General features: G+C 47.8%; 1 protein-coding gene across 2 annotated transcripts in view; it reads left to right on the top strand.

Annotated features, from left to right (window-relative positions):
* Positions 1-15,829, top strand: part of LOC140728890 (uncharacterized) — a 96,510-nt gene that overhangs the window by 61,118 nt on the left and 19,563 nt on the right. For both annotated transcript variants that reach the window (XM_073047967.1, XM_073047968.1), the window contains 2 exons: positions 10,809-10,898; positions 11,322-11,361. In XM_073047967.1, coding sequence (XP_072904068.1) covers positions 10,809-10,898; positions 11,322-11,361 — 130 coding nt within the window. The remainder of the gene's footprint in view (positions 1-10,808; positions 10,899-11,321; positions 11,362-15,829) is intronic.

Genomic DNA, 15,829 nt, shown 5'->3' on the forward strand with positions numbered 1-15,829 from the left:
AGACTACAGACCTGCACAGGACTACATAAAGTGCACAAAACAGTGCAGGGCAGTACAATAATTAATAAACAAGACAATAGGCACAGTAGAGGACAAATTCCAATATAATAATAAATGATGTAGATGCCAGTCTAGACTAGTGGTCACCAAACTTTTTAAGCCCAGATCGACCCTACTAAATCGGTTAGTCACATGCATGCACATCGAACAGAAAAGACCGGAAATAAAACCCCGCAACCCAGAAGTCCAAATAATGTGTGTACACCAGGGGTCACCACCGTTTTTTGCACCACGGACCGGTTTAACATCGACAATATTCTTGTGGACCAGCCGACGGATGGGGGGGTGGGGGTGTTAATCACGACCGGAATACAGCGATACTCGAAGCCGGTTCCTTTTGTCCAGTCTATTCCGCAATTTAGTTTCCTTGGCTCTCAGCACTTAGCTTCTGTCCCACTTGCTCACGTTTTTTCTGCTGAAAAACCTCAACCGGTTTGTCTCTAAGTACAGGGTGCTTGGACTCAGGGTACCGAAGCAGTTTTGAAGCAGCTTCATTGCCTCATTAGACAGCCTCTGGGCCCGAACTCCAGCCTCCCACCCGCCCGCCGCCAGACGCCTTGGCCAGGTGTGGCTGGTCGTGGGTGGGGTGAGAGGACAAGGTCAGGGCCGGAGGTCCCCATGCCGGGGCTGCGGCGGTCGCAGTCCGGAGAGAGTGACCGACCGAGCGAGGAGTGTGACAGGATGCGCCCGCCCCTCGTGTAGGATCTATCGGCTGACAAAGGGATGTCTTGACGGATGACTTTCAGTAGATCGCAGCGAGGTAGCTGCTCTGCTACTTACGAAACCCTGAGCCCGAATTAGGTCATCTACGAATATTTTAGCACCGGGTTTCCCACGAACATTTGGTGTGCTAAGCAAGTTTAGAAGCAGCTCCCATCTATCCGTGCTCCAGGCCAGTAGCAACGGCACTTCCCACCGGCCACGCGAGGCCAATCAGTGATCCCTGGCGCGAGGGTATCTCTGCGTTTAGGCGACTGACGACCTCGCGTACGTTCAAGTTCAACAGTGGGCGTGACAGGGAATGAGGAAAGGTGCAGCTGATCCATATCGTTTCTTCACGGCCCGGTGGTTGGGGACCACTGAAGTACACTGTGTAGTGCATGGCGGGGGAGCTACACACATGCACACTGGGCAGAAAGAACAGAACTAAAACCCCGCAACCCAGTAACAATCTCTCAACAGTATTTGTGTATTTATTTTTCTTTTTTTTTGGGATCTACTGGGAAGATCTCAAAGATCGACCAGTCGATCGCGATCGATAGGTTAGCAACCACCAGTCTAGACTCTGGGTATTGAGGAGTCTGATCAGTTGGGGAAAGAAACTGTTGCACAGTCTGTTCGTGAGAACCCAAATGGTTCGGTACCTTTTGCCAGATCGCAGGAGGGAGAAGAGTTTGTGCGAGGGGTGTGTGGGGTTCTTCACAATGCTGTTAGCTTTGTGGGTGCAGCACGTGGTGTAAATGTCTGTAATGCAGGAAGAGAGACCCCAATGATCTTCTCAGCTGACTTCACCATCTGCTGCAGGGTCTTGCGATCCGAGATGGTGCAATTTCCAAACCAGGCAGTGATGCAGCTGCTCAGGATGCTCTCGATACAACCCCTGTAGAATGTGGTGAGGATGGAGGGTGGGAGATGCAGTTTTCTCAGCCTTCGCAGAAAGTAGAGACGCTGCTGGGCTTTCTTGGCTATGGAGCTGGTGTTGAGGGACCAGGTGAGATTCTCCGCCAGGTGAACACCAAGAAATTTGGTGTTCTTAACAATCTCAACGGAAGAGCTTGAAGTTTCAGGAAGAGCTTCCTTTCTGTTGTCAGATTTCTGAATGGACAATCAGAAGAATGTCCTTTTTTCCCTTTTTTTTCCCTTTTTTCCCCTCTTTTTGTTCTACATAATTTAAAATTATACATATAGATATATATTTCTTATTGTAAAGAAACAAAAAAAAGAAAAGGGCCCATTCTCCTGAAACAGTCGAAATTGCAAACATTGGAGCCCACTGATAAGGTCGATCATCCACCATTGACCTCCTCTGATTGTCACTGACCTTTGGACCCTCACTCCAACTCCATTCCGTCCAGCGGTCTACCTTCTCTCTTCATTCACATCTTCTCTCCTCATCTCTCCCCAGCAAAAGTCCATGAATTCCCGGCTCCCAGACACACAAGAAAGAACAACATCCCTCTCATTCACAAACATGCCCCATTATCTCTAGTCATAACCCAAACATTGCTGCTCCAGAGAAACCATTACCTCAGCAGTGGAACATCACAGAGAAGCCATTACATTAGCAGTGAAACCGTACAGCGTGTTACAGTAATTTATAGTCTTTTTATTAATACGTATTGCAATGTATTATCGTGTGGCGGGGTGGAGATGTGTCTCTACCTAAGGGGGTGTAAGATGCTCCTTCCCTCCGCAAGCCTGCAGGTCACCCTTGCCCACGGTGTAGCACCTGCTTAGCCCCCCCCACCCCTCCTTCCAGCCCAGAATCAGGGTGATGTGAAGCCATGGGAACAGTTGGTGGATGTTCGTAGAAGCAGCTGGTGCAGATCACAAGTCCTGGTTATACACATGACAAGATAGGCCAAAGCCAGCATGGTTTCCTGAAAGGAAAATCCTGCCTGACAAAACTACTGCAATTCCTTGAGGAAATTACAAGCGGGGTAGATAAAGGAGATGCAGTAGATGTGGTGTACTTGGATTTCCAAAAGGCCTTTGACAAGGTGCCACACATGAGGCTGCTTAGCAAGATAAGAGCCCATGGAGTTACAGGGGAGTTACTAGCATGGGTGGAACATTGACTGGTCAGCAGAAAATAGAGAGTGAGAGTGTGAGTCGAGTAAGGGGCACTGCCACCCGGCTGTAATCCCTGATGAAACGACGATAGAAGTTTGCAAACCCAAGTTTGCTTGAGCGTCGTGGGTCTTGGCCACTCCGCCACTGCCCGGATCTTTTCGGGATCCACTCTCACTCGTCCGCTCTCGATGATGTACCCTAAGAAGCTGACTGAGGGGACATGAAACTCTCACTTCTCAGCTTTAACGATACTTTGTTCTCCCAAAGCCTCTGCAGAACCTGACCGACATGGTGGGTGTGTTTCTAAAGACTGTGGGAGAAGATTAAGATGTCATCCAAATAAACAAACACAAAACGGTTAATAAAGTCTCTAAGGACATTGTTTATCAGGGCTTGGAAAATGGCGGGGGCATTGGTGAGGCCGAATGGCATGACCAGGTATTCGTAGTGACAAAGAGGGGTGTTAAATGCTGGTTTCCACTCATCTCCCTCCTTTATTCTGAGCAGGTGGTAGGCACTTCGTAGGTCCAACTTGGAGAAGATGGTGGCTCCGTGAAGTGGTTGGAAAGCAGAGTTGATAAGGGGCAGTGGATATTTGTTCTTCATAGTTATGCTGTTTAGGCCTCGGTAGTCAATGCAGGGGCACAGTCAACCGCCTTTCGTCCACACAAAGAAGAAACCTGCGCCAACAGGGGAGGATGAGGGTCGGGTTATGCCTGCTGTGAGAGATTCATTTAGGTAAGCCTCCATTGCTTCTTCTCTGGCCGGGACAGGTTATACAGCCGACTGGTAGGTACAGGGGCACTGGGGAGAAGGTGAATAGTACAATCGTAAGGTTGGAGTGGAGGCAGGGAAAAGGGCCCGTTATTTACTAAACACTTGTCCCAGATCGTAATACTCTGCTGGAACCTTGGATAAGTCAGGGGTTTCAGAAGCAGACAAGTTTGCGGTGACTTTCACAGGAGAAAGGGCCGACTGTAGACAAGTGGAGTGACAGAACGGACTCCAGCTGACTATCTTCCAGGTGGACCAGTCGATGTGGGGATTATGGCAGCTTAACCGGGGTACTCAAGAACAATAGGAGCTTAAGGAGAGGAAATTAAGTTAAATTGTACCTGTTCCCGATGGTTCCCAGAGAGAGTAAGAGACAGGGGATGGTGTGCAGTGTGTGACTCAGGCCAGTAGTCTACCATCCAGTGCCTGGGCTTCCAGAGGGGTACTCAATGGCTCCCGAGGAATTCCAGCCCGGGAAGATATGTTTCCATCCAAAAGGTTTCCCTCGGCGCCAGAGTCCACTAGAGCGGACAGAGACAGGGACTGTTGGTTGTAACACAAAGTGGCTTGGATCTGCATCTGGGTTCAGTGGACAGAAGGGAATGTTGTGTGGCTCACCAAGATTCCCCTTTCTACTGGTGAGCCAACCCTTTTGGCCAAAGGGAACAGGTAGCACGGAAGTGGCCAGACTGGCCACAATAGAGACAATCCCCTGCTCTTAATCTCTGGAAATGTTCTGTGGGGGAAAGGCGGTTCGGGCCCAGCTGTTTGGGCTCCTCTCACGGAATGGTGGAAATGGCCGGACTGGGAGCTATTCTAGGAGCGGGAGGAGAAAAGAGGCCTGTGCTGGTGGGAGACGGTACAGGGTGCCGTGGAGTGGCCAAAGGTGGTGGACGACCAGTTCTCTCCCTATGACGTTCTCGAAGACGATTGTCCAACCTGGTGGCTAGGGAGATCAAGGAGTCCAGGCTGTCGGTGTCATCTCTTGTCATCAACTCGTCTTTCACCATGTTGCTGAGGCCATTCGGAAATACCCCTTGGAGTGCCTCATCATTCCACCCTGAGTTCCACCTGCTAATGTCCAGAATTCCACGGAATATTCGGCAACACTGCGTGAGCCCTGACAGAAGTAAGTAGACACTTAGCAACAGCTTTACCACGGACTGGGAGGTCAAAGATCTTTCTCATTTCTGTGATAAAGGTGGGGAATGAAGAGCAGATATCCGGCTGTTTGTCCCAAACAGCTGTAGCCCCACTAAGGCACTTTCCCGCAACAATCCCATGATATAAGCGATCTTTGACTTGTCTGTGGAATACGTCAATGACTGCTGATCGAACACCAAGGAGCATTGCAGAAGGAAGGCCCGTCACTTCCCCAAATCTCCAGTGGAGTGTTCTGGTTCAGGTACATGAGGCTCTCTTGGCGTGGGTGTTGCTGACACGTAGGGGGTTGCCACTACAGACTGTCTGGGTTGGTTAGACAGAGTTCCAGGAGTGGATGGGGTAAAATGAGTGGATACACGGTTCACCTGGTCACCAATCTTCTTTACGTTCGCAGACAGGGAACGGAGGTTCTCCATGACCTCCCAGAGAAGTTAATCGTGCAGACCCAGCAGGGAGCCCTGGCTAGCGAGGGTTTGTTACAGGGTATTCGTATCCACTGGGTCCATTGTGGCCAGATCGTTCTGAGGAGAACCCAAGTGCAGGACACAGGCATGGGCGACAATCTTTGCATCATCGATGGGGACGGGAGAGGTTCTGGAGGATTGGAGGGTCACGGATGTTGTTCCTTTATTCAAGAAGGGGAGTAGAGATAGCCCAGGAAATTATAGACCAGTGAGTCTTACCTCAGTTGTTGGAAAGCTGATAGAAAAGATCCTGAGAGGAAGGTTTTATGAAAATTTGGAGGTATAACATGATTAGGAGTAGTCGGCATGGCTTTGTCAAAGGCAGGTGGCGCCTTATGAGCCTGATTGAATTTTTTGAGGATGTGACTAAACGCATTGATGTAGGGAGAGCTGTAGATGTAGTGTATATGGATTTCAGCAAGGCATTTGATAAGGTACCCCATGCAAGGCTTCTTGAGAAAGTAAGGAGGCATGGGATCCAAGTGGACATTGCTTTGTGAATTGAGAATTGGCTTGCCCACAGAAGGCAAAGAGTGGTTCTAGATGGGTTATATTCTGCATGGATGTCAGTGACCAGTGGTGTGCCTCAGAAATCTGTTCTGCGACCCCTACTCTTCGTGATTTTTATAAATGACCTGGATGAGGAAGTGGAGGGATGGGTTAGTAAATTAGTTAAAAGGCCAGAACAGATTAGAGATGGGAAAGTTATTTCCCACATAGGGGATTCTTGTTGCAATGAAATGTGACGAACGAGGCAAACCCAAGAGCAGGACACGGGCATGGAGGTTTAGTTAGGTTGCAGATGCGGACGTGACCGTTGGACAGCAAACAGGAGAAACCTTGACACAGAGCCTTGACACGGAGCCTTGACTCAGAGAGACAGAGTCTCATAGCTAAACTTAGAACAAATGGTTCTAAGCGGTTGGGAAACGTTAGTTATCAGACAGGAAAAAGACTAACGATCTGGCAACTGGGGTTTGTAACACCAGGGTTCTTATACTGCAGGTCCTGATGGAAAATAGGTGTGTCGTCATCAAAGAAAATTAGAAGCAATTGGGAAATTAACGGTCAGAACCATGGCACAAACAAAGGAAATTATAGGATACTAGGGAATAAACGATCAGGACTGTGACAATTCTAGGACAAGTACCACGACTTCAGGATTGAAGAGTGTCCATTTAGAACAGAGATGTGGAGAAATTATTTTAGTCAGAGGGTGATAAATCTGTGGAATTTGTTGCCACGAGCGGCTGTGGAAGCCAAGTCACAGGGTGTATTTAAGGCAGAGATAGATAGGTTGTTGATTAGCCAGGGAATCAAAGGGTATGGGGAGAAGGCAGGGGAGTGGGGATGACTGGAAGAATTGAATCAGCCCATGATTGAATGGCAGAACAGACTCGATGGGCCGAAAGGCCTACTTCTGCTCCTATATCCTATGGTCTTCTGGACCACTGACACCAGGCAGGCAATCTCTGAAATGCATTGATAATCGCTGCCATCACCCATCTTGCTGCCTGGCCTGCTGAGTTCCTCCAGCATTTTGTGTGTGTTCATCATGGTTAAGAGACTGTGATTGCCCACATCACACAACACAGCACATACCGATGATGATGATTGCAATGTACGGCAGGGACACGAGCAGTGGCCATCGTCACAGCGGCCATCGTCTGAGTGGACAGTCGGACTGGTGATCTTGAGGCTTTAGTTCTTTGAAGCTTCCGTGAGGAGAGGCTTCACTCAGAGAAAGCAAAGGAAAGAAAAGCTCAGGTTTCTCCATCTCGTCTTTATATCTGCTGAACTGAGACAATGGAGATGCCCAGCAGGATAGTGGAATTCTCCTCTTGTGGGATGTGGGAAGGCAGGGAGACCTCCAGTGTCCCTGACGACTACAACTGTGAGAAGTGGATCCAGCTGCAGCTTCTAACCATCCGCGTGAAGGAGTCGGAGCTGGAACTGGATGAACTCCGGATCATCCGGGCGGATGAGAGGGTGATGGATAGGTCACACAGAGAGGTAGTTACACCCAAGGTGCAGGTGAGTACCCCTGTGGCCATCCCCCTCAAAGTGGTATACTGTCAGGGGGAGGGGGGTGGGTGGGGAGGGATGACCTAACAGAGGAAAGTCACAGTGGTTGGGTCTCTGGCACTGAGTCAGCCTCTGTGACTCAGAAGGGAAGGGGGGGAGAAGAGGCACGCTGTGGTAATGGGGGATTTGTTAGCTAGGGGAACGGACAGGAGGTTCTGTGGTGAGAACGAGATTCCTGGATGGTACATTGCCTCCCGGGTGCCAGGGTCCGGGATATCTCAGATTGAGTCCTCAGCATTCTGGAGTGGGAGGGTGAGTTGCCAGAGGTCGTGAAGCATGTAGGTGCCAATGACATGGGTAGGATGAGTGACGAGGTTCTGCATCGGGAGTCAGGTACTAAGTTAAAGGGCAGGAACTCCAGGAACTCCAGAATCTCAGGATTGCTACCTGTGCCACATGCTACTGAGGCTAGAACTAGAAAAATTATACAGTTCAATACGTGGCTAAGGAGTTGGTGGAGGAGGAAGGGCGTAAGATTTTTGGATCATCGGGCTCTCTTCCAGGGAAAGTGGACCTGTACAGAAGGGACAGTTTGCACCTGAACTGGAGGGAGATTAATATCCCTGTGGGAAGGTTTGTTAATGCTGCATGGTGGGTTTAAACTGGAGTTGCAGGGGATGGGAACCAGAGTGCCAGAACAGTTAGTGGAGAGGTTGTGGAGGCAGATGTTCATAAAACCTCAGACAAAGATAGGTTGAGCAGGGTGTGACTCGTGTCCTGAGCTGCGTATATGTTGAATCATTGTGGAAAGAGCTAAGGAACTGCAAGCGTCAAAAGACCCTGATGGGAGTTGTATACAGACCCCCTGAACAGTAGTAAAGATGTGGTCTTCAGATTACAATGGGAGAAAGAAAATGCATGTTACAATAATCACGGGGAATTTCAATGTGCTGGGAGATTGGGAAAATCAGCTTGGTGCTGGATTACAGGAGGAAAGTCTAGAGTCGTATGAGATGGATTTTTAGAGCAGCTCGTGGTTGAGCCCACTGGGGGATCAACTATTCTGGATTAGGTGTTGTGTAATGAACCAGAATTGATTAGAGAGCTTATGGTAAAAGAACCCTTAGGGGAAAGTGGTCATAATATGATCAAATTCAACCTAGGTTTTGAGAAGCTAAATCAGCTGTATCAGTATTTCAGTGGAGTAAAGTGAATTACAGAGGCATGAGAGAGGAGCTGGCCAGAATTGATTGGAAAAGAACGCTCGCCGGGATGACGGCAGAACAGCAAATGGCTGGAATTTCTGGAAGCAGGTCGGAAGGCACAAAATATATACATCCCAAAGAGGAAGAAGTATTCTGAAGGCAAGATGACACAACCGTGACTAACAAGAGAACATAAAAGCCAAAGAGGGAGCATATAATAGAACAATAATTCATGGGAAGTTAGAGGATTGGGAAGCTTTAAAAATCAACAGAAGGCAACTAAAAAGTCATTATGAAGGTAAAGATGAAATATGAAAGTAAGCTAGCCAATAATATTAAAGAATATACCAAAAGTTTCTTCAGATATTTGAAGTGTAAAGGAGAGGTGAGAGTGGATATTGGACCGCTGGAAACCGATGCAGAAGAGGTGGTCATGAGGGACAATGAAATGGTGGATGAACTGAATTAGTATTTTGCATCAGTCTTCACTGCAGAAGATGGTATCAGTATGGTGGAAGTTCCAGGTGTCAGGGGTCATGAAGTGCGTGAAGTTACCATTACTAGAGAGAAGGTTCCTGGGAAACTGAAAAGTCTGAAGGTAGATAAGTCACCTGGACCAGATGCTGTACATCCCAGATTCTGAAAGAGGTGGCTGTTGAGATTGGGGAGGCATTAGTAATGATCTTTCAAGATTCACTAGATTCTGGAATGGTTCTGGAAGATGGGAAATTTGCAAATGTCTCTCCAATATTCAAGAGGGGAGAGAGACAGAAGAAAGGAAACTATAGGTGAGTTAGTCTGATCTCAGTGGTTGGGAAGATGTTGGAGCTGATTTTTAGGGATGAGGTCTCAGGGTATTTGGAGGCACATGATAAAATGGGCTGTAGTCAGCATGGTTTCCTTAAGGGAAATCTTGCCTGAGAAATCTGTTGGAATTCTTTGAAGAACTCACAAGCAGGATAGACAAAGGAGAATTGGTGGATGTTGTGTATTGGATTTTCAGAAGCTCTTTGACAAGGTGCCACACATGAGGCTGCTTTACAGGTGATGAGCCCATGGTATTCCAGGAAAGATACTAGCTTGGATTAAGCAGTGGCTGATTGGCAGGAGACAAAGAGTGGGAATAAAGGGAGCCCTTTCTGGCTGGCAGCCGGTGACTAGTGGTTTTCGACAGGGGTCTGTGTAGGGACTGATTCTTTTTACGTAATGTGTCAATGACTTGGATAATGAAATTGATGGCTTTGTTGCAAAGTTTGCAGACGATATGAAGATATGAGGGGCAGGTAGTTTTGAGGAGGTAGAGAGGCTGCAGAAGGACTGAGACAGATGAGGAGAATGGGCAAAGAAATAGCAGATGGAATAGTGTCGGGAAGTGTATGGTCGTGCACTTTGGTAAAAGAAATGAAAGGATTGACTATTTTTTAAATGGAGAGAAAATACAAAAATCTGAGGCAGAAAGGGATTTGGAAATGCTTGTGCAGGATTCCCTAAAGGCTAACTTGCAGGCTGAGTCAGCGGTGAGGAAGGCAAATGCAATGTTCACATTCATTTCAAGAGGAGAAGAATATAAAAGCAAGGATGTTTTAACCAGAATTCAGAAGAATGAGGTGTTTCCTTATTGAAATTTTTCGAATGGTGAAAGGCCTTGATAGAGTGGATGTTTAGAGGATATTTCCAATGGTAGGAGAGTCTAAGACCAGAGGACACAGCCTCAGAATAGAGATGCGTACTTTTAGAACAGAGATGAGGAGCAATTTCTTTAGCCAGAGAGTGGTGAATCTGTGGAATTCTTTGCCACAAGCAGCTGTGAAATCACAGTAAGTTAGTTACAATAAGAAATATCTAAAAACAAATAAGTAGTGTAAAAAGAGAGCAGAATGGATGTGGTGTTCATGGGTTCACGGACCGTTCATAAATCTGATGGCGGAGGGGAAGAAGCTGTTCCTGAAACATTGAGTGTGAGTCTTCAGGCTCCTGTACCTCCTCCCTGATATTAGCAATGAGAAGAGGACGTGTCCTGGGTGGAGGGGGTCCATGATGATGAATGCAGTGGAGCGTAGGAAAAAAAATTAGAACAAGATACAAAATTAAATGAATAAATAGTATGAAATAGGAATGATTTGGCAGGTTATGGGCCAAACGCTTGCAAATAGGACCTTGGATGATGACCTTGGTCAGTATGGACCATCGGGCCGAAGGGTCTGTTGGGCTGTACAGTGTGTCTCCACAACTCTAGTATCGATCGGGAGAAAGCCGCTAGGGCACAATGAAAATGGAAGCACTGTACTGAGGTCTGGTGTTAAAGCTGCTCTCTGTCTCACAGGAAACTTAAACTCTCTCATTTATGTGCTGGTCGTTCTGGTTCTCCTGCTCCTAGTCTGTGTCCTCCTGGCAGTCTCCTGGAAGAAGAAAGGTGAGCGGAGAACTGGCTGGCAAGTGAAGATGACTGTTCCTCTCTATGAAGGAGAGTGGGTGATGGGAGGAGAGTCAGTGGGCTGTGGGAGGGGATTCAGTGGGTGGGAGAGAGTTGGTGGGGTGTGGGAGGGGATTCAGTGGGTGGGGAGAGAGTTGGTGGGGTGTGGGAGGGGATTCAGTGGGTGGGGAGAGAGTCATTGGTCTGTGGGAGGGGATTCAGTGGGTGGGGAGAGAGTCGGTGGGCTGTGGGAGGGGATTCAATGGGTGTGGGGAGAGTGTCTGTGGAATGTGAGAGAGGATTCAGTGGTGGGAGAGGGCAGAGTTCCTTTTGTCTACACACCTTTCTTACTCTGCACTTCTTGGTGCACAACACGGATTTCAGTTTTTAAGTACAATAATGATTGTCTTTTTATTTCTTCAGTTCACATCTGGCTGATGGGTTTCATCAGAGGTACGAAAAGGTAAGATGAATCGATACGGAGACCAGGCTGGGGTTGAATGGGAGGTCTGTCACCCACAGGTCGAGCACAGCGTGCTGACTTTGTTCAGAGATCTGACTAGTCACTGGAGGCCTGTGACTAGTGGAGTCCCACAGGGATCGGTGCTGGGTCCATTGTTTGTCATCTCTATCAATCATCTGGATGATAATGCAATTAACTGGATCAGCAAATTTGCAGATGTCACCAAGATTGGGGGTGTAGTGGACAGTGAGACAGACTATCACGGCTTGCAGAGGGATCTGGACCAACTGGAAAAATGGGCTGAAAAATGGCAGCTGGAACTTAATGTAGACAAGTGCGAGCTGTTGCAGTTTGGGAGAACCAACCAGTGTAGGCCTTACATGGTGAATGTACGGCAGTGAGGAGTGTGGTAGAACAAAGGGATCTGAGAATGAGGTCCATAATTCATTGAAAGTGGCGTCACCCGTAGTTACGGATACAAAGAAAGCTTTTGGCACATTGGCCTTCATAAATCAATGTATTGAGTAAAGGAGATGGATGTTATGTTGAAGTTGTATAAGACACCAGTGAGGCCTAATTTGGAGTATTGTGTGCAGTTTTGGTCACCAAACTACACGAAAGATGTAAATAAGGTTGAAAGAGTACAGAGAAAGTTTACAAGGATGTTGCCGAGTCCGGAGGACCTGAGTTATCGGGAACATAGACGATTGAGAGGAGATTTGATAGAGTTATACAAAATTATGAGGGGTATAGATAGGGTAAGTGCAAGCAGGCTTTTTCCACTGAAGTTGAGTGAGACTGAAGCTAGAGGTCATGGGTTAAGGGTAAAAGGTGAGAAGTTTAAGAGGAACATGAGGGAAACGTCTTCACTCAGAGGGTGGTGAGAGTGTGGAACGAGCTGCCAGCACAAGTGGTGCATGTGGGTTCAATTTCAATTGAAGGGCTTTGGTTCAGATGCAGGTCGATGGGACGAGGCAGATTACTGGTTCGGCATGGGCTCGATGGGCCAAAGGGTCTGTTTCTGTGGTGTACTGTTCCTTGACCCCATGACTATCAGCTTTATTTGTCACAGGCATGTCGAAACATATAGTGAATGTGTCATTTGTGTCAATAACCAACACAGTCTGAGATTGCGCTGGGGGCAGTCGGCAAGTGTTGTCATGCTTCCAACGCCAACATAACATGCCCACAACTTACTGACCCTAACCTGTATGATTCTGGACTGTGGGAGGAAACCGGAGCACCCGGAGGAAACCCACGTGGTCACGGGGAGAACGTGCAAGCTCCTTACAGACAGCGGTGGGAATTGAACACGGGCTGCTGGTGGGGTAGAGTGTTACGCTAACCACTGCACTACCTTTCCACCTGCCGATTAGCCACTGAGATTCGTCTGTGAGTGAGCGTCGATCCATCTGTGCAAATGAGGGGTGAATGCCGGGTTAAACGTAGACTTGCCGAAGGAGGCATTCCAAAGGCAGCAGTGACCACCCTCACTTCGATTCTCACTCGCTTTTGACCCTCAAATTTAAACATCCACCTTGCTGACCTGAATTAACTTAGACCTTGAGATTTAGGAGAGAATTGGGGTAATACTGTCACATGTACTGAGACACACTGAAAAGCTTGTCTTGCATTCTGTTCACAAATCATTACACAGGGGAGGGGGAGAGAGGAGGAGGGTGAGAGAGGGAGGGGGAGGGGAGAGAGGGAGGGGGAGGGGAGAGAGGGAGGGGGAGGGGGAGAGAGGAGGGGAGAGAGGGAGAGAAGGGGTAGGGAAGGAAAGAGAGGGAGGGGAGGAGGGGGAGGGAGGGAGAGAGGAGGGGGAGAGAGGGAGAGAAGGGGTAGGGAGGGAAAGAGAGAGGGGGAGGTGAGGAGGAGGAAGGGAGAGAAAGAGTGGGAGGGGGAAGGGGAATTGTCTGGAATTTCCCCCATACCAGACAGAGATGGAACCAGTTAGAATGCTTTCCATGTTGCATCTGTAGAAATTTGCTGGAGTCTTTGTTGACATACTGTCACGAACTCTGTGACGGTTAAAGAACCAGCAGAAATGGAAAACACTTTGGAGTCTGGGATTGCTATAAACTAATAGTGTTTATTAGTACCATCTTCAAGTGGTAAAACTACCAACCCAGGCCAGGATCATCACACACCGGTAGATTCCACAAGGTTACCTCAAACACACAACGTGATAGCCACTTATCCAGTTCCACGACATACGAAATAACTCCAACAGTGATTTGCCACAGGGGTGCCTTTCTTCAGTGAACTACCACACCCAGACAAGAGTAACACACAAGTGGTAATCACAAAGGTTTCCCCCTCACCAGAGAACCCACTCCTGTGGATTAACTACGTGACAGTCACACCCTCATATTCGAATGGAACTCAAACTCACCCTTACGGGCTACAGAGGAGAGAGTCCAAACAGTGACCTCTGACACTAGGTTTCTTCTGTTTCAAACCTTCCTCTCCCCTCTTCTCTTCCTTTAAAGACACCGACTGTGACCATAACCAAGGTGACCGTTCTTCTGTGGTAGAGTTATCAACCCAGGCCAGGGTTGGACACACAAATAACTCCCAACCGGTCACATCTTTTCTGCATTGCGAGAGCCACTGATCGATTTCCCCGAATCGATCCTCCAAAACCCACCTTCCTGTGAGCACAACAAGCTCATCCAGTCTCCAAAACCGTGTGTGTGTCTGGGCAACAGCGGACCTGGTTTTTATCTCAGCATGCTGAACACCAGCTGTCCATCAAACTGCTCCGTCCTCCTCTCTCTGAAGGAACTTTAACAAGCAGGCAACTGTCCTTGTGGAAAGGTAAACAACTTTCAGAGAAACCATAACATCAATCTTTCGAGCAGTTTCTCTCTCTCTCTCATTGCACTGGACGCCTCCCTCTCTCTCTTTGTAACAGCTCAAACTGTGTCCAAAAGCCAATCTCATTCTCCTGACATTTTAAAATGATTGTCCACAGAAAATATGAACCCTAGGGGTACATAACAACACCAAATCTCCTCAAACTCCAATGAAACATAGCCATCGTATTGTCTTCTTTGTAACTGCAATGATATGTCGGGGCCACAATAGACTCTCAGAGATGTTGACACCCAGAAATTTGAAAATGCTCACCCTTTCTACTTCTGATCCCTCGATGAGGACTGGTGTGTGTTCCCTTGTTTTACCCTTTCTGAAGTCCACAATCAGTTCTTTGGTCTCGCTGACGTTGAGTGCAATGTTGTTACAACACCACTCAGCTAGCTGATCTATCTCAGTCCTGTACGCCTTCTCATCCCCACCTCAAATTCTTCCAACAATATTTGTGACATGGGCAAATTTATAGATGACATTTGAACTGTGCCTAGCCACACAGTCATGTGTGTAGAGAGAGTAGAGCCGTGGGCTAAGCACAAACCCCTGAGATACACCAGTGTTGATTATCAGTGAGGTGGAGATGTTATTTCCAATCCACACAGACTGTGATCTTCCAGTGAGAAAGTCAAGGATCCAGGAGGTGCAGAGGCCCAGGATTTGGAGCTTGTCAATTAGAACTGCAGGAATGATTGTGTTAAACATTGAGCTGTAGTCAATACACAGAATCCTGATGTAAGTGTTAGCATTAACAAGAGAAAATCTGCAGATGCTTTCAGGCTTCTGTACCTTCTGCTCAGTGGGAGAGGGGAGAAGAGAGACTATCCAGGGTGAGTGGGGTGTCTTTGATTACGCTGGCTGCTTTACTGAGATGGTGGGAAGTGTAGACAGAGTTCAGTGAGGGGTGACTGGTTTCTGTGATGTGCTGAGACCTGTCCACAACTCTCTGCAGGTTCTTACCGTCCTATCAGACCAGTTACTGTCCGGAGCCTTGAGGCATCCACTCACGGAGATTAGAATTTTCCAGGGCTGAAATGTCCTCACTTCCTGGAAATGTTGAGTGCCACGTGGATGGTCACAGGTCTACATTGACGAGTTGTTTTCTATATTTCCATGTCTGCACCAGGGTTTATCGATTCAATGATAATTACCAAAACCATAGGAGCAGAATTAGGCCATTCAGCCCATCAAGTCTGCTCTGCCATTCCATCATGGCTGATTTACTATCCCTTTCAACCCCATTCTCCTGCCTTCTCCCTGTAACCTTTGATGCCCTGACTAATCAAGAACCAATCACTCTCTGCTTTAAATATACCCAATAGTTTGCCCTCCACAGCCATCTGTGACAATGAATTCCACAGATTAATCACCCACTGGCTAAAGAAATTCCTCCTCATCTCTATTCTAAATGGACTTCTTTGGATTCTGAGGCTGTGCCTCCCAGTCCTAGACTCCCCGACTATAGGAAACGTTCTCTCCACATCCACTCTATTGAGGCCTTTCAATATGTGACAGGTTTCAATCGATACACCCAGCACTTTGAAATCTGCCTTTGTCTGGTGTGACGGGAAGGTGACCGCAGTTTATCACATTTCTG

Source organism: Hemitrygon akajei, chromosome 6, assembly GCF_048418815.1.
Source record: "Hemitrygon akajei chromosome 6, sHemAka1.3, whole genome shotgun sequence".
NCBI lineage: Eukaryota > Metazoa > Chordata > Chondrichthyes > Myliobatiformes > Dasyatidae > Hemitrygon > Hemitrygon akajei.